Source organism: Onychomys torridus, chromosome 1 (assembly GCF_903995425.1).
Source record: "Onychomys torridus chromosome 1, mOncTor1.1, whole genome shotgun sequence".
Classification (NCBI taxonomy): Eukaryota; Metazoa; Chordata; class Mammalia; order Rodentia; family Cricetidae; genus Onychomys; species Onychomys torridus.
The window spans coordinates 107146976-107166744 of NC_050443.1; the positions used below are offsets into that span (position 1 = coordinate 107146976).

Here is a 19769-nt window from a genome sequence, read left to right on the forward strand (position 1 = left end):
GTGTGTGTGTGTGTGTGTATATATGTATGTATGTGTGTGCATGTTCTTATATATGAGGTATGCTTTGTATATTCAGTTTCATGTGAAGGCGGGGGGGGGGGGGGGGGGGGGCGAGGGGACCACTTTGTCTTTCCTGAGATTTCAGTTGTTCTCAGATGACCACCAACCTTGCTTATTTATTATTATTTCTTGAGACAGAGTCTATCACTGTCCTGAAACACACCAAGTAGGCCAAGGAGCTGGTCAGTGAGCTCCAGGGATCGTCCTCTCTGCCTTCCTCCATGGGGGATTACGGGTGCTCACTCCCACTCCTTGCTTTTTTTGTGCACGTTCTGGGGATGAGGCTCAGGTCCCCACACTTGTGCAGCAAACACCTTCCTGACTGAACGATCTCCCCACTTCCCACCCCAGAGTTTCTACTTCTTGCTTTACAGCCTCCTTCCAAAGAGCTCAGAGAAGGATGTCCCCAGGGCTGGCTGTGCCCTCCCTCGGCAGCACTGTAAAGTCTTCAGGTTTTCCATCCTCCACATGCCCTCTTCTGACCCATCTGCTTTTAGAAACCCTGGGTCCTCCAAGCAGCTGCCTTCCTGTCTGGACTTTCCGAGGCAGACGCCAGTGGCTGGAGAAGGGACATCTATCTTTCTTAGCGTTCTGTTCCCGGGAGATACCATTTGCCTGATAGATGTGTTTTGGCTGCAGCTAGTCAGGGTACAGTGAAAGATTGTTCAAAAGTCTCAGTGTTTGACAACATTTTAGAAAAATTGCACCTGACCTTTAGAAAGTAAAACTTGTGGCTGGGGGATATAACTTGAGTAAAGTGTTTGACAGGAAAGCATAAGGACCCGAGTTTGATCCCCACTCTCTTCTTAAAAAGAAGGGCGCAGTGGCACATCCTTGGATTACCAGTGATAAAGAGGCAGAGCAGATGGGTCCCTGGAGCTTGCTGGCCAGACAGCCTAGTCTAATGGGCAAGTTCCAGGCCCGTTGAGAGACCCTGTGTCAAAACACAAGGGGGGGGGGCGACATATGAGGAACAGGATCTGAGGTTAGTTGACCTCTGGCCTCCACACTTACACACGTGTACATGAACACCACCCGAGGGGTGGGGCAGAGACAGAGAGACAGAAAGAGACAAAGACAGACAGAGAGAGGTACCTAGGACATAGACAGTGGGAAGGAAATTGCTCAGTGATGTGTCTAAGTCTCCTGTGGCCTCTTTGTGGACAAGAAATGGAAGTCAAGGCTCCGGGTCCCTGACAGTGGGCGTGGAACCCTTAGAGTTAGTGACCCCCTGTGGGTGGCAGGTGGCCCTTCAGTGGCGGCTGGAGTCATATTCTGCATCCACCTCTTTTCTGTAGTCAGTACACCTGTCAAGAGACAGCGTCTGTTTCCCTTCCTTGACACTAACTGTAAGATTTGCCCTAAGTGTGGTCACACCGACTGCATTCAATAGTTTCCTCATTGCTGTGATCAAGTACTTGACAAACAGCAACAACAACAAACTCTTGGGGGACGGAGGGTCTTTTCTGGCTCATGGTTTAGGGGTACAGCCCATCATGTCAGGGGAGACAGAAGCAACTCTTCCGTGTGGTGGCAGGTGCCTAAGGCTGCTCACTTACATTTGGACAGATTAGGAAACAGGACAGGAAATAGGGTAGGGCCTATAATGTCAAGTCCTGGGGCTGGAGAGATGGCTTAGTAGTTATGAATACTGGCTGCTCTCCCAGAGGACCTGGGTTCAACTCCCAGGACCTACATGGCAGCTCATAACTGCCTCTAACTCCAGTTCCAGGGGGTCCAACACCCTCACACATGCAGGCAACACACCAAGGCACATAAAATAAAAATAAGTAAATTATGAAACAAATAAACATTAAGTCTTATCCTCAGTGACCCATTTCCACCAGCTAGGTTCTATCTCCTGAGGGTCCCACACCCTTCCAAAACAGTAGCACCTCCTAGGAACGAAGTGTTCAAAACAGCTGAGCCCTTGGGCGTCATCAACATCCAAACAATGAAAATGACATTACATGACTCTTAAGGCTGGACCAGAAGAAGTCAGTCAGCATTTGCTTACCTCTCTCCTGATGCTGGAGTTCTCAGACCCTAGGACCGCTAGGAGTGTGTTGGTGTTCCAGTACAGCTACAGCCAGGCTGTCATCAGTGGGTAGCCATCTTGGTGAGTAGCCTAATGGGGCCCTCAGATAGCTGCAGTGTCAGCCAATGTTCTAAGATATTGAGAGAGAACATCTAAGTAAGAACCCTTCAGCTGGACCCCTGGAATTTCTCAAACCAGAAACTCATGAATGAAATCAACTATCTTTGGGTGTTTTATTGTAGAGTCACAGTAATCAGAATGTTCAAGAAATTGTAGTTATTGTAAGCAGGCTATATGGCCTAAAAACATCTTTTAAATAAACTTTGCTGCCTTCCATTTTGTTTAAAGTGCTTTTAAAACACCTGGGAGCAGGGAGTCAGCTGTGACACAGTCAAAGAAAATACTAAAAACTGGTGGAAACACACACTAGAGACTGGAATACAGCAGCAAATGGAGGAAAAATACTAGCTTTCCTGCCCATGTTTTGTTGGGTAGGTGTGCACCGTCATACCCAGTTGATATGGTGCCAGGAATGGAGCCCCGGGCCTCGTGCATGGCAGGCAAGCATCTACCAACTGAGTCGCAGCCCAGTCTCCATGTGTATTCTTTCCATTTAATCTCCATTCTAGCTGGTAAGATAGGGTCAGTGCACAGACAAGGAACCTGAAGTGTTGGTATTAAGGAAAGGACTTCCCATGCACCACATAGCCAGGGCTGGATCGACACACTGGGATTGTAGATGATGAAAATTTAATCATCAAGTTTCTTGGAGTCCAAGAGTGAGGGACCCTTCGGGGATCACTGGGGTCAAAGCTGGAGTATGGCACCCAGAGAATAGTTTAAAATCCACATCCCCAGGCCCTCTCCTTACCGCTTGTACATCTGGCTAGCAAATCTCTAGAAAGTTCTCACCCACCTCCTGCTGTGGCTTCTGATTTAGCTGCAGTCTTTCCCATTGCAGGTGAGTACATGGCAGCCCCACAAGGGACAGGGCTTTACCCAGTCGCGTAGAGCAGCTTCATGGGTGGGGTGCTGTGACAGGGAGGAGATTGCTGATGCTCGAAGAGGTTCTCGGCGTACCTCGCTTTGGAGACAGGGACGGGGCCCATGGCAGTTTTGCAGTCCAGGTTCTTGGCCCACTTGGAGCCCCATTCTGCAGTAGACACATTCTGAGCTCAGGTTGGTGAGGGCTGGGCTGGTCTCTATGATGGTGACTACTACACTGACAAGTATGTCCCAGGCGACTCCTATCATTCCAGGGTGTGTGTGTGTGTGTGGACACTGGGCTGAGCAGAGCTGGCAAAGGCACCTCTTTCTTCTTGGAATTCCTAAGTACACAGGTTCTTAGCATTTAAAACCCCACCCACAGGTGAATGCACAGGAAAGGAAGAATGGAAAGAAGGACAGAAAGGCAGGGAGAAACAGACAGGGAGGAATTGCTTCTTTTAGATGCACGGTTGACTGTGAGGCCGGTCCCTTTGATGGTGTACTGTGAAGCTGCTCAGAGTGGGTGTTACGTTTGGCAGTATTGGAGCCTCCTGGTGGGCCAGCCATCCTCGGAGGCTCTCAGCTCACAGTCCTTGTGTGGTCACTGCTAAAAATGTGCATGAAAAATACAGACGGACCATGATCATAGGACACTCAAGTTTGGGATGCAAATTGAGGTTGTGAGATTCCCAATTCCTGGCTCTTGGATGACTGGTCTTGTTGTTGTTTTTGTTGTTTCCAGGGAATTTCTGGATTCAGGACTAAAGCAGGGATGGCTGTGGCAAGACTAAGGTTGTTAGGTACCCTGAAAGTCCCTAGAGGATCATGAAGCTGCCCTCCTCTTCTTCTAGGGGCCACCCCATGCTCCCCATCTTGGTCCACAGTACCCCAAACTAGAAGCTTGGACTGGACTCCAACCACTCCCACCACCCACCTGCATGCCCTCCCATGTGTCCTCTCGGCCACTTTGCAGACATCTCTTACTGGGGCAGTTGTGTACCCCTGAGCAGACCCTCTTGCCTTTCTTCCTCTGCTCTTCTCTGCGTCCTAAGCATCGTGTTGCCAGGGGCACCACTTTGAGTGGCTCTTTCCATCCCATTAGCTCAGGATCAAAATTTCTCAGCTTGGCAGAGGAGGACTGGAAGCTCCTGACACCCTGGCTCCCAGCCATCGTGCCTGAAACCATTCTGAACGAGGTTTAGGTGGAGGTGGGGCTAGAGAGGCTGGGCAGAGGCTAATGGCTGAAATCTGAAAAAGTAAATTCATATTGCTTGCCTCCCTCACCCCCACCATTTCCCTTTTAAAGTTTGCTTTTGGTTGTCCAACTAATGAAGACACAGCCCAGGCTGGGTGGTTACCATGGCAGGGGTGGGTTCTCAGAGGGTGAAAAGATAGAGATGAAAGATGCCTAGAGCTAGCCCCTTAGCAGAACCCAAACATCATCGCTTCATCTCATCCTTCCTCTGCCCCCTAGTGGAGGGAGTGGCGGCAGCATGGCCTCATCTGGGCAGCCGGAGGGAGGGCAGGAACCTTCCTGTCCCCTCCTGGGTGGGTCACGGGAGCCTGCTGAGTCTCCACTTCTGTCTCTGAGCCATTTTGTTCTCAGACAGTGTGCTGCTGGCCTGGCCCTGACCCTGCGTGAGCCATTGTGAGACACTTGAGCTTTCAGCTCACGTTGGGAGTCTGAGTTCTTAGAGTCTTTGTAGAACAGTTTCAAAGCTGTTTCCTTATCCGGAGAATGAGTCTTTGCTGCCAGGGAGGACAGAGGATTCTACAGTCTCTGTTTCTTTGTCTTTCTCCAGTTGGAACTGGCTGAGGACCATCACTGGGGGCTGTTTCTCCCCTTCCCAGAAGTCTGGAAGATTCTCCTAAGGGCGTGCAGAAGTGGCTTCCAAGGGTCTGTCCCTGGCAACTGAATGCTCAGCTCTCATGTCCTTCTCTTTGTTTTCTTTCAGTTTTACAGAGTTTTTGGATCCATTCCAGAGAGTCATCCAGCCAGAAGAGATCTGGCTCTATAAAAATCCTTTGGTGCAGTCAGACAACATACCTACGCGCCTCATGTTTGTAAGTACCGTGGGATTTGGTGGCTGATGTGTTCACCATCTCAACTGCAAACCAAATGGGCTTTGATCCTTGCTGTTCCAACCCCTGTTGAAGACAGTAGTCAACTTTAAATAAAGAGCAAAGCAACTCATCCAGTTAAAACCCACTTCCAGATCATGACAGAAACTGATTGCTCACTTGAGAAATTGTGATTATCTAACATTTTGGAAAGAGAGGGGAACTTGCTTCCCTGAGTTATGTTGAGTGTTTCCACATAGTGACAGTGTAGTAAAAACAGATTGGAAGCTAATGACAAGAATTCCCTGTCCATTTTTTCAGGATAACCTGAAAATCACTGTAGAGAGCTTTGCTAACCACTTCTCTAGTTTGGGCTGAGCAGTTGTTGACCGCTGACAAGACAGCCCTGTGGTGGGCTGGGAACTGTCTCATTAGGTAAAGTACTTGCCACGTGTGAGGGTGGGAGATCGGATCCCCCTAACTCATGTGAATACTAAGTGGGTGTGGTGGCCAGCCTGTAATCCCAGCACATGGAAGGCAGGCGCAAAAGCTAGACTAGGCAAATCAATGTGCTCTAGGTTCAAGTATGAGACCTTGCCTTAATATATAAGGTGGAGCGCCATTGAGGAAGACATCAACTTGAACTAGAGACCTCTGTACATGCTACACACACACATATCTGTACCCACACACATGCCAATGGAAATACACATGTGTACACCATACACCCAGACACAAGTGGGGAAAAAAGGCTACCTGTAGCCTAACTACTAGATGTTGTTTGTGTCTCTCTCCTAGAATGAATGAGGAAACACCCAAACAGCTGGTAGATATAGTGGGGTTATTTTTACCTCTCTCTTACCATGTGGCAATTACAGCCTTTGACCTTTCCCTCCCTATGTGCCAGTACCTGTGGAAAGGTGATCTCATATAGTCCCAGCCTATGTCAGAGAGGAAAGGGTCATTACTATCCACAGCCTGCAGGGTCAGAAATGCTTCCAGAGAGATGAGGGGACTTTCTTGAAGCCACATGGCTAGTGAGTGACAGTGTCTGATCCGAGGTCAGCTGTCCACTCTGAGACTGCCCTGGATGTTCCAGAGCATTGGGGACGCCTTATTGATGCTCAGTCACTCTTGGAGCGTTGCCAGTGAGCCATTCTATAGCAAAGGAAACAGTCACATGCTCCCTCCACTGGAAACAATAACGAAACTTTCCCCTGGGCTGCCTAGCAGCTTGAAGGTGATTCCTGTTGACCCTCCATGATGCTTGTGCTTCTGGGGACTACAGTGACTATTCCAGAACATTCACAATATACATGGGACTATTTGAAAAAAAAATCCCTTTATTTCACAGAGGAAAGCTTTTTAAGTAACTATGGTTGGAAAGATATTCGTATCTGCAAATGGAAATGCCTTCTATACTGCATGAACATTCAGGTGTTATTGCAGTTGCTTTTAATAATTACTTTTCAGCTTGGAAAATGAAATCAATTTCTGTAAATCTTAGGCAAAGTGAACTATTAAGGTCGGTTGGCAGTAGGGCATGACAGATACTCACATATTACAATAAGATACTTTTCCAATTCTATCCTAACTCAATAAATCCCAGATATGAAGGAACCAGTGTGTGGCTAATGACTTCACAGCACAATTAGGAGAAAACATCTGTTTATCACTCAGACCCATTCTTCCCAGGGTTTTGCATTTCATGTGCCGTAAAATGCAATTTGGAGATGAATGTTCATATGGGACATGGAGAGAAATTTGTGGCTCTGGCTTAAATTTATGAACAATGGATTGTTTTGAAGAGTGGATGAAGATGCCACAAATATTCTGTCTAGAGACCCAAGTGGGATGAAACAATTTGCTCGTGCCCAGTGGTTTGGATGAGATGCAAACAGGTCATTCTGTTCCGTGATTTTTGAAGAATAGATGTACATTTGGATCCATGCACTGACACTCTGTCTTACCTTATAGTGAAACAAGTTCAGTCTTTTACTTTGCTAATAGTGGTTGATGGAGCACATGCATCTGGCTACCAGATTCAGTGCAGTCCACAAAAGCAGCGGGTGATTAGAAGCGGCATTTATACCTGCCACTCAAAGGTGGAAAATCCTTTGTCATGCCATAATTAGATTTGTTCACCTAGATTTTATTAAGAAGTTAATGTGAGCTATTGTTTGCCAACTTTGGGTCCTGGGAAACTTTCCCAGTGACTGCAGAAGAATGTTGAGTGGAGCATATAGTTTTCCAGATGTCTAATTTAGATAGGTTTCTCTTGGGGCACATTTGTGGTGTGTGTGTGTGTACATGCACACATGCCATGGTGTGCCTTTCATAGTCAGATAACAGCTTGTGGGAGTTGATCCTCTCCTTAGTCTGTGTGGGTCCCAGTGATGGAATGTAGGTAGTAGCAGTTTGGCCAAAAGTACCTTTGCTGGCCTGTCTGCCTTACTAGCCTAAATTGCATTCTTTCATTCATAAAATCTTGGAGCTTTAATGTAGGTTGGAATGTTTCCATCTGAAGGTGAATTTTCTAACTTTCTAATTAATATATTTTTCAAGTAATTAGAGGGCCCAAGTCATGAGTGTGCATATGTGTACATGCATGCACACATGCGTGTTTGTGTGTGTCAAAATCCCTTGGTCAAATGTAACCAGAAAAATAATATAGTAAAAGTTTGGTGATTGAGTCAAGTATGATCAAAGGGAGAAGAAGGAGTATTGACATCCTCAGAAAAGGCTCAGCTCACATTTTATCTGCCTGTGGCTCCTACAGTGCAGTTAATGGGTCTGGGTATAATGGGACTGTTGGATGCCAAGATTGTGTTTTCCCATTATTGGTGAAATTATTAAGGCCACTCCACATAGTTAAAAGGGAGGTTTATTTTGTGGGGTAACTTACAAATGAAGGGATAGGTTGCAGAGTCTGGGAAAGGTATGGCGCAGTCCGGCAGTGTTCTCTGGAGAACTCTGCTGGGTCTACCTCCAGCGTCCAGGGTCCTGGAACCAAGAGAAGCCTCTCCTCTCTCTCCTGGGTCTTCAGCATCCTCTCTCAGCCCCACCTTGTAGGCGTGACCATTACTGAAGCCTCAATGGGGGTTGGAACTTCTAAGCCAAGGCTGGAATGGCTACCCACTACATCCCATGATGAATCTATCTTCCTGCTGACCAAAGAGACACACCAAGGATTCTTTTAGAAACACTGAGTCTTGATTTAACATTTCTCCATCATCCCCCAAGCACTCAGTCAATCCCCTGCCAGAGGCTGTGCTGTTATTCAAAAGAGGTCATGAGTCCTTGCTGAGTGTGTGGGGTTTATCAGAGCATGATTAAACACCTGCTATTGGTGTAGGGAATGCCAGTTGGTCATGAATGTTACTTAGTATACCCTCTGTTGATGCCATGTTGTGCATTCAGGGCATACTTGCAAAGAACATGCTGGAGGTAGGGGAGCCCATAAGGGCTGTGGAGAACAAGAAGTCAGGTCAGGCATGGACCATACCCTTAGGGATTCTGCTATACTCTGATATAAAATAGGATCTTGAAAGGTCAGAGGGGAGATTCTATGGAGCTTCTTCACCTTCATCACCATCATCTTCACCATCATCTTCCTCACCACTATCCTCTTCACTATTATCACCTTCATCACTATCATCTATCACCATCCTCGTCACTAACACCATCATGAGCTACCACAGTGGCCATGTTTCTTGAGGACAGTGCTTGTACTCATCACATAATGAGTGGCATCTCAGTTAATGCTTCTCAGAATCTCTGATGGAACCATTTTTCATCAGCTCAGTAATCTGAGGATGAAAAACCAAACAGCTTTACCAAGGTCTTACAACTGTTTGAAGCTAGAGTGGACCCTCTCGGACCACGGAGAAGCCCTTAGGCTCTGATGAGCCTTTTGGACTGAGGTGAGGTGGAGAGGTGGTTCCAGCATGTGACACACAGAAAATGCAGACATAAAGGCTCCAAAGTGGGAGCTACCCTACAAGAAGGTACTACCCTACAAAGAGGGGTCTACCCTAAAAGACTCCTGAAAGTTGCTTGCATCCTTCTCCTGGTTCTCAGGTAATACTATATCCTTCTGAGGTCTTTGATGTGGTTGAAGACTAGATAGTTATAATTTCCTCAATTATGATAAAAGATAAGTTAGATATAAAACCTTAGACTCACAAATATAAGATAGATAGGATATCTTCAACTCTAATTCTTGCTTGATAATTGTTTTGTTATCTGAAATTTTACTATATAAAAGTTAAAACCTTGCTTTTTTAAAAAAAGAAAAGGGGAAGTGCTGTGGGATGTTCTGTATGTCAAATATGTTGCTCTGATTGGTTAAAATAAATAAAGTGCTAATTGGCCAGTAGCCAGGTAGGAAGGATAGGGTAGGCAGAACAAGGAGGAGGAGAATGCTGGGAAGTGAAGGCTGGGGCAGAGAGACACTGCCAGCTGCTACCATGACAAGGAACTGGTAAGCCACAAGCCACGTGGCAACTTATAGATTAATAGAAATGGGTTAATTTAAGATAGAGTCAGAGTTTATTGGGGAGTACCTATCGGATGAACTGGGTCAGAGTTTATGGTGTGGGTATCTATGGGGTAAGGGCCCAGATGGGGCAGGGGTGGAGCCAGCTATTGGATGCCTTCAGATTAATGATTATTATTGTTATTCCTCACTACCCAGGCAGTGGTGAAATACCTGAGCCAAGCCCAGGGCTGGGCAGTAGGGGTGCAGAGCTGAATATGATGTGGCTTCTAGTCTAGTGGAGGCATAGACCCAAATGTCTGCTGGGCAGTTCAGCACTGCTGGAAACCCTTTGAAAACCTGTTTAGACTTAAAAGGAAAACTGAGAAGAGAGTTCTGCAGATTTTTCCCTTGTCTTTCAAGGAAATGTCCAACTCATTTTCTTTGTTTCTTGTGGTGATGGCCAGAGATCACCTGATTTCGTCTCCTAGAATCTTCCTGTCACTGTGATGATTTGCTAGGAGAATTTACTATTCTGGGATGCTTTTAAGGAAGATGGGAACTAGTCAGTTCTGGGAGAGGATGGAAGGAGAAGACAGTCTTTGCTGGTGATAGACAGTTTAATTTGTAGTCTCTTTTTAAGTCTTTGACAGCCTTTTCTTTGGTGACAGATTGCCATTGTTTACCAAAGTGGGGCCTTTGCTAGGTATCTGGGTGTGTTGGAGTTGTGTTTAAAATCGTTTCACCGACCACTTTTATGTAAAGTGCCAGAGCTGTAGGCACTTTGGCCCTGTGCTGTGACATGCATGAACCTTGGTGGCCACCTCCCAGGCTAGAATCTTGACATCAGAATGTTTCGGACTGGACTCCTCCAGTTGTTAAATTTTCCTGCTGTAGTCACCTCCTCCCTCTGCAGATAGGCTGCTCTAAGCTGTGTCCTTTCCTATACATGTCTGGGACAGTGTAGTGCTTTGCAGCAGTGCTGAGGCAGACCAGATTTCCAGGTAGAGTAGAATCTGGACACTGAGGGCACTTCCTACACAAGATTTACTGGTGGGTACACAAGGTAGAAACCCACTTGGAGACAGTGTTCATATAGTACTTGGGCAAGATGCCTGGGAAACTCTGGTTTTTTTTGTTTTTGTTTTTATTGTTTCCAACCTTCTTCCTTTGCCCCATATTCTCTACTCAGACCATGTGGATCCATGCGGAGCACACTTTAATCCCATATGATATGCTGGTACTTTGTGGGTATATTCTGAATACATGTTACATTCATTTTGGGATATGATGAGACATCATGCAACAGACTGGGGGAGGGGATGGTAAATATAAATATATCTCTGCTCTGTCTTGGGTTCTTTGCTCCTTAAGAGCTTACGTCTTAAACCACAAGCAGGAAAAGATTGACATGTGGCTTTCTAAACTACAAAACCCCCAGTGACATCCTTCTTCCAGCACACCTCCTAAGTCTTCATAGATGTTGCTACCAACTGGGGACAAGCGTTCAAATGCATGAGACTACATAGGACAGTGCTTCTCAACCTGTAGGTCACGACCGTTGGAAATCACATATTTCTGAAGTTTTAGGAACCCCCAACCATAAATTTATTTTTATCATTGCTACATAACTGTATTTTTGCCACTGAGCAGTGTCTCAGTTCCTAAGACCATCAAAAATATGTGTTTTCCAATAGTCATGACCCACAAGTTGAGAACTGCTAGTGTAGGACATTTCTCCAAACTACCATACATGGCCAGGACAAAGACATGAGACTGGTGTCCCCATTGTTGCTGGGACATAGGAGAGATCACACCCCTCCGTTGTCCACAGATACTTCTGTTAAGAGATGGAGCTGGGCACTCTGTCAGGTTGCAGCCCTTTTCTGGAGCTCTTGAGGTGAGGAAACTGAGCTGTCCCCACTCCCCACCCCAGGCTCAGTCAGCAGGTGATTGGTGGTCATAAGAACGACCCCCATTAGCACCTACTGAGGAAAGTTGCAGAGTGGGTACAATGAAGGCTGGTCTTGGCAGAGGCAGAGGGGAGGGAGACCTAGTTAAAAACAAGAGGTCTGTGTCAGGGGATGATGCTGAAGGAAAGTCCTTTGCCAGTAGGCCCCAGTGACTCCCCAGCTCTCATTCCTGGCTGTGAGCCTGCATGGTTCTTACATGATGCCCTATCCCCTGTGTGGGCTAAAATGGCGTACTCTAAAACCTCCTTTACCAGTTTTTGGGGACCTCATGGGAAAGCCTTTCCCACTCATATTTCATTTAAATTTTATTTCTTCCTACACATATGAGAGCAGGTCGGCTAGGGTTGTCTCTTAATGCTTTCTTCTGTTCAGTGTTTGTTATTCTGTGAAGCTTGACTTGGTGATGTTGTCCTTTCAGGTAACTAGTTGGTGAGTTGCTCTCTCCTCCTCGGGAGCATGTGGTATGAACTATACGTAGGGCTTTAAGGGATGGAAACGATTAGGCTGCTGAGCTTGGAGACGAAAAGGATTCTTGAGCCTTGACTGTGGTCTTGGCTCTTAGAAGGTGATACTCTGGACATCAGTTTTCAGGATCTGAATGTGAAGATGTGTTACTCAATCAACAGCATCAGGATTGTTTGTGATGCTTGTTTAAAAAAAAAAAAAATGATCCTTGGTTCCCAGACTGATCGTACAAGTATATCCGCATGTCTGCAAGCCCTGAAGTTACTCAGATATGAGCAGTTGACTTCCAGGATCCATCAGTTATTTTCAAATAACCCATGGCATCCAGAGCCACAACTAATAAGGGGACAACCCTAACCAGTTACTACCTCTCCTGGTCACAAAGACAGGATGGCAAATAAGAAGGAAGGCTGTCTGATGTCTCATAAGCCATCTCCACAGGCAGAAGTGCCCAAAATAATTGCCTGAAATGGGAAGAGGCTGTTTTGAAAGGCCATGGTCATTTGCACAAATTCCAGCCATGACTTTGTCCTGTCAAGAAGCCCCTCTGTGAAAAGTGATGGTCTCATCTGAGCACATTGAAGAATTCCTAAGTGGGAACCTAAGGGGTCCATAGTTCCCACCCCCTTCCCATCACTTACTGATTGATGCAATGTTCAGTCCACTGTTGCCCTGAGATGTTAACCATGAAGAGTTAAGTAAATACCTTTCCTCCTGGTGGCAGTGGTAATTAAACTCTATATTGGAGGCAGAAAACTGGCTTAAGAAGATTAGCCTTGGGCTGAGGAGATGACTCAACTGTTAAAGGCTAGGCTCACAACCCAAAATATAAGAAGATCAGCCTTGTAGCTTAGAAGCTGTGTGACCCCAGGCCCGTCACTGAGCCCAGGAAGTTGTCTCAGAGCTGTCAGGACTCTAATACAGGAACGGCCTCGTGTGGTGCTTTCGGATAAGTGTGACTGCATGTGGACCTCGCCAGCTTCATTCCAATGTGTGTTTGGGTAGAGGGTACCTTAGGGACTTTTCCTGTGGCCATAACCAAATACCCGACAAGAAGCTACTTAAGGAAACACAGTTTTATTTTGGTTTACAGTTTGAGGGGATATAGTCCATGATGGTGGGGAAGTCGGGCCAGTAGAGGCAGGAAGTAGCTGGTCATGTTGCATCTGAGGCAGGAAGCAGAAAGAAAGAGAGACAGAGAGAGGGGGAGAGAGAGGGAAAGGGGAAAGGGGGAAGGGGAGGAGAGTGAAAAGGAGAGGGAGAGGGAGGGAGGGAGGGAGAGAGAAGGAGGGAGAGAGAGAAGGAGGGAGAGGGAGGGAAATGAGTTCTGGCATTCAGCCTCTTTCTCTTTGTCATTCTGTCTGAGACCCTACGCACAGAATAGTACTGCTCACAGCTGGCTTATCTTCCTACATGGATGAACCCAATCTAGAAACTTCCTTACAAACATATCCAGGGGTTTGAACTCCAGTTGATTCTATATCTTACAACGTTGGGAGGAAGAATTTGTATGAAATGACTCACTTCTAACCTAAAAGCAAAAAAGAAAAAAAAAAGATACTCAACAGAAGAATTCCAAAGGGCACGAGCTGTCGGACTATCATTAAGAAGGCCTACCCTCTCATGTTTCTAGGGAGGTGGAGCCAGAGCCTGCAGTCATGCTCCCCAAGCACACACAGCAAGAAGGGGGTGTTCCAGGGTTTCCTGGTGCCTATGAAGAATCATAGTTCTACACTGTTCTTTACTCTTGAAAGAGCTCCCACTTTAAACGTGGCTCCTAGCACTTACAAATCAGTTAGAACCTGCAATCAGCCCTCTGGTTCCCCGAGCCTGCGGTTTCGCTCCAGATAGACAAATTGCCCTCCTTTGTTTAAGGTCAGTTTGGTAAGGTCATTTGACTAGCGAGTTGAAGTTAACTGGGACTAATTAAGAATTGCCACATCTGAAGCAAATCAGAGTCCTCATGAGGGGTTATTTGTTGTTTCTTCCAGGCAATTTCTTTCCTCACACCCTTGGCTGTTATTTGTGTGGTGAAAATTATCCGGCGGACAGACCGAACTGAAATTAAGGAAGCCTTCTTGGGTAGAGTATTCACAGTTCTTGCTTTAGGGGCTGGGAAAGATCTTAATTAGATAATCACATTTGAAGAAAAAAAAATCTCATTTACACCCAACTGATTTTTTTTCCCCTTTGGTCAAAATTAAACTCTGGAAAAATAAGACAAGATAAGCTTAAAAGGTGCAAAGTCAATGTGAGGTAAAGGGCACTCACAAGTGGACATTCTCAGAAGGTGCACTGTGTGCCTTCATGTGCATGGATTGCACACGCATGTGCACCCCCCCACACACACACAGAGAGAGAGAGAGAGAGAGAGAGAGAGAGAGAGAGAGAGAGAGAGAGAGAGAGAGAGAGAATGAATCAATCAGTCAATCCTACCGGGGTGTTCTAGCAACCAAGGTAATTTAACCTGTGTCTAAATCTCTGGAGAACTTAATTGGATATGTATATACTTTAAATAAATTATCTAGACCTTCATCCCCAAGCTTGGGTTTAGTATATTATATGGACTTGCCATCCTCTAGGGTGGTAAGTCTGGAAACGGAGGTTCCTCACTAAGGGATGTGTTTCTTAATTACTGGGCTTTGGAGAGCAAAATGCAGCATGACACTCCTCTCTTTTCTTAGTGAGGGAGTATGAATGAGGCAGAGTGTGTGTCTAAAGGAGGAAGAATAGAGGCCATTTTTATGTAACCAAGCTTTAGTTAAGTCTGTCTAGTTGAAAAGAATAATGTTAAGTTTCCTTTTCAAATGAGCTTGAATAAATAATGGGTTTAGAGACAGAGCTAAAATAAGCAATCTTATCAACTCCAAGCAAAGGGGGGCTAACACAGCAGTGCCCTGTGGGGCTGCAGTGGGGAAGAGCTGTAGTGTCAAGATCTCACAACCTGCTCTGTCTGAACTATGCTCTCCCTCATCTCCATCACTTCCTGTCTCCTCCACAGCCTGGACTTGGTTTCTCCTGCCCCAGACCTTGGCTTCCTGCGGGGCGTGGGCTCACAGTGGTGTTGCTTTCTCCCTACACATGTGACTGTTCAACCCTGGTGGCCACCCCCTATGCTCACTCTGTTCCTGGTCCCAGTCTCCCAGATGGAGACTTTGACTCACTCGTTTCTCCAGGCTGAAAACAAAACAGTCCTGACTCTGGCCAGCCTGCGGTTACAGGCTCTCTCTGTCAGGTCAGGCGTATGCTCCAGGCTGCTAACTTGTAGACTGAGAGTTTGGTCACATGGCCTTGGTCTCTTTAGTTGTGATGACAGAAAGTTTTAAGTGTTTTCATGGGGTGTGTGCGTGTGAGGGCATTGGTACCTTACCACACCTGGCTTTAGTGGCAGGGCAGTATTTGGATGGTGGTCCTCAGTGCGTTCTATTGGGCACCCTCTCTGTTGGTTTGGGAATCCCTTCACCTCATGTTATATTGTAGCTGATCCCTCACATAGAGTACCAAGGTAAATGACAAGTGGCTAGGAATGGCTGTCACTGTTGTGGCTATAGTTTACTGCTGGCTATGGAGCTGTGTTCCTGTGATGTCTCTAAGCAGCCCTGACTACCTCGTCTAGACATTTTCATTCCCAGCTAAATCTCCCTTAGGGTGACGCTTCAAAATTGAGCACCATACTCTGCCTCCTATACGTTAACTAAAAAGGAATTATTGGCTGTTCTGTTTGCCTAAATCGATGAGTTCCTGTCCAGAAAATGACGAAAAGCCAGCAGTGTGCACAGAGGTTGCAAACAACCTGTGCTTTCAGGAAGGGTTGGAGGCAGGAAGGGCGACCTTATATATCAAAGTCGGAAAACTAGGTGGTTTTGAATCAAGCCTGGAATTCAGAACTCTGTCAGGGAGGGGAGGTTAGTTGCCCTTCTGTACTGAAGATATATAGAAGATTTTAACCCAGGCACTTACACCCGAGCCCCAAGTGTTCCCCACTGCTACATACAGACAAGAATGGCAGTGTTTTCCCTGTGCAACATCTAGCTTGCAGGCATTCATGCTGTGGAATAACCAGGAAAGATATGGAAAGACTGGCATGCTGGGCTGCCTAAAAGTACAAAAATAACAGAGAAAGCTCTCAAGTCCTTTGGCATACCCCCCAAACTCATAGTACCCTCAAAACTAGTCCCTAGCACACCAAGCTGTAGGACATGCCACTTTGAATTTCTTTATCAGCTAGTCTTGTTTGTGTTTCTGACCCATCAGTCAAAATGGTGCTGTCAGATGCTGTGAAAATACCACATGAACTAGACCCGTGAGGCTGTTGGTTGTCAGCAAGTATTCTTGCCTGGGGCTGTGTATTCTCCTGGCTTTCCAGGCACCAAGGATCTGATCAGAGCCCAGCCTTCATTCTAGAGAATGAGGAACATTGGAATAGATACCTCATGAAAGATTCCCTGCATCAGTACCCTGTCATTTTGCTTTCCTCCCATCAGTACCCTGTCAAACTGTATCATTCAGATAAAAATCCATCAGTCCCATTTACTTCCAGAATGCTGAAGTAACTCTCACACTCCCAAATGTCATCACTCTTGCTTCCCATCCTTCTCTGTCTCTTTTGGGCATTTGGATCACACAGTGTATTTGCTGGTGCTTTCTAGCTCACTTACTTCAAACCTTTGGAAAGATTGTACTGTCTACTAGTCCACTCAGCCCCGAGTGTTTATGGGGTGTGTTGGGCTCTGGATCAATGGAGCTGTATATGAAGTTCACTAAGATTGATGTGGGATGATGAGAGATCAGCCAGTGATGCTTGCTCACAGATGGCTTCTCCGCATGGAGGCCGGAACTAGGGTAAGAAGGCCTGGAACTCCCCTCAAAGGCACAGCAGGGCCAGTGCTAACAGGGAAAAGCCCACCACCGTCATGTCCATGCTATCCCACAGTTTGGTTGCTGTCAGAACTCTGGGAGAACTCAGCCAAGACAGCCTGGGGGGTTTTAATCTCTTCTGCAGAAAAGACTTCTCACCTCTGCTCTGAGCTTGTGGAAGAGAAGGAAGCAGGCATTTCCAGCAGAGAAGATCTGTATGTAAAGACTGTGGTCACTGGACCATCTCATGTTCTCCACACTCAGAGCCAGTCTATACCCTGGGTTGCACGTTTGACGTTTTGATGGCAGTGCTGTGGTACTGACTCAGGTCCAGCTCTCCAACAGGGACCTGTCCCTTTTCCCACTCCATTCATGTATGGCCAGGAATGCATCATCTCCACTCAGGTGTTCAGTTTCTCCTTTTTATCTCAACCCTCCCCATTCTTTCTGTTTCTTACAACCTGCTAAAAGCAGGTGGCTTTGTCTCCATCTCGGTAGCATGTGCACTGGTGGCTGGGATGGCTATGCCACAGCACTTTCTGTGTGTAGAATGACTCATCTGTCTCCCTTGATGATAACAAATCACTTGATGAAGGGCCTTCCCAAAATGTCCCTCCCCTGTGCTCATCTTACACAAATCTATGCTGGTATCAAGGAGTTAATATTTGCCAAAGAGAAAGGGTAGTTCATGTGTTTTATTACTCAACAGAGCAGAAGGGTGCCTCCCTGAGCTTCCCTTGCTAACATAAGACATCTGACCTTCATCACACTGATGGTGACGACTGTGCCCTTCTGTCCTCTTAACAAACTGTAGGAGGCCAGGGCACGGTTTGTGTAGGAAAGGGTGTTGATTCCCCTTCTGTTTGGTCTGCCCCTGATCTAACAGGTTTTCAAGCTGCTGGGAGAAGGTCCCAGGGCTGTATATTTCAAACTTATATTCTAGAAGTTCTTGATGGTTTAAATGACAAAAGTTACCTCCTGGACTCTCTGCCCTCTTGGAAACAGTGATGGACAGCTGTTGGCAGGTGATGGGTCAGGGATGACAGAGGCCTAGCAAGGCTGTCCTGCTCTTCAGAAGGAGTCTGGCAGCTGCTCTGATTCGAATTATGTCTGGGGAAATTGCCAGCAGGAAATAAAAAAAGTTATGTCTTGCTACAAGTAAAAGAAATTCTACACGCTGTTGTTGTATTAAATCTGTTTATATCAGGCTAGAAAATGATGGATGGGCTTGTTTGTGAAGCTGAAAATTCTGGTCAAGAAGGAAAGATTTCATGTCATAGGAATATGGTATTTTATGGGACAACTTCCATAGTTCTGCCCCAATTATATTTTTCCCTAGCAACAAAGCTCCATCATGTTCCAAAAGTATTATTTAACAACTCTGTGATCATAAACTAAGTGCAATTATAGGTGGTGATGATGGTGATAGTTGTGATAGCCATGATAGTGATGGCTGATGGTCATAATGATGGTGATGGGTGGTAATAGTGGTAATGGTGAAAATGACGGTGATGGTAGTGATGATGCCGCTATGTTGATGGTGCTGATGATAATGGTGCTAGATGGTGATGATGATGGTGGTGGTTCTAGTGATGATGATTTTTTTAATGTGAGAACCAACTTTTTTTTCCTGTCTGTTGGTTTTGTTTTGTAGCGGTGTCCTTGGCTCTTGCTTTGAATGGAGTCTGCACAAACACTATTAAATTAATAGTGGGAAGGTAAGTTTCAAGAAGAAACAAATGGTGGCTTATACTACCAAGCTCATCTCTATGGGAACCATGGCCAGAGGACACTGGATAGGACAGATTCCACAGTGTCTGATTTTCCCTTAAATTGTCGCCCTTCTGGGATTTCTGACCTTCAGTACAGATCTTTTCTTTCCTTTGAATTATGAACTCATTATTTTAGGGAGTTCACTAGTAGGAAAGTGTCCACTGGCTGACTGACCACACTTTCTTTTGGCCAAAGCCTGCACTTGGCATTTCCAGAGCACTCCACTGCTGTCCCAGTACCTGGCCAGGCTTATATACTTGTCAGTTTTGGCCTTTAACAAATTAATAAGATCACTTATGAATTGTTTTCTTTGAGAGGAGATGTATGGGTTGGCATTTCAGATCTGGCTTTATGACACCTTCTCTTACTGCTCCTGAGAAATGATTTCTAGTGTCCATTTGCTTTCTCTGTCCCCTGGCTGCTCTGATAGAGAGTCAGTCTCTGCAGCGATGAAAAGCCCCACAGCCTCTCAATACTACAGCTCACCGGAGCTCTGGCTACTAGCTTCTAACCTTGAACAAATGAGATTCCATTTACAACCTCAGCATTTATAGATTATTGGCATGGTATGGGTGCTAAGCTAGGCATCAAGGGGTGGAATATGGGTAAATCTGGGCTAATAAAAGACATTGAACTGGGATGTGTCTTCCAGATCTCTCCATGCTTAACATGCACTTGGGACCCAGATAAAGTGCTGGTTCTAAGGGCTCACCCCCTGAGGTTCTGGTTGAGAAGGTGGACAACCACACTGGAGGAACACTGCCTGGGTCTGGAAAAGAGAGCACAAGAGCAGGTCTGATAGATCATAGAGGCATCTTACCTAGATCCCAGAGCTAGGAGGTTCAGTGTATGAGTCCGTATGTGATAACAATGACCCAGTGTGCAATGTCAAAGGGAGGCATGCTTGCAGTATTAGTAAGCCTACCCATGTTATGTGTACAGAAATATTAGTTGAGTTGCTATAGCGTAGTGGGCTGGCACATATCCACACTGGAATCCTTACTTGAGTAGAACATTCAAACATGTGGTCAAATGTTGAGCACAGAATTCTATTCCAAGGCTTGCTTGTGTTTGCCAC

The 19769-nt window shown here is 46.0% G+C and overlaps 1 protein-coding gene across 1 annotated transcript in view; it reads left to right on the top strand.

Annotated features, from left to right (window-relative positions):
• Positions 1-19769, top strand: part of Plpp4 (phospholipid phosphatase 4) — a 129259-nt gene that overhangs the window by 43253 nt on the left and 66237 nt on the right. Inside the window, exons 2-4 of the mRNA XM_036191653.1 lie at positions 5041-5149; positions 14053-14143; positions 18573-18636. Of these exons, the coding sequence (XP_036047546.1) occupies positions 5041-5149; positions 14053-14143; positions 18573-18636 (264 nt within the window). The remainder of the gene's footprint in view (positions 1-5040; positions 5150-14052; positions 14144-18572; positions 18637-19769) is intronic.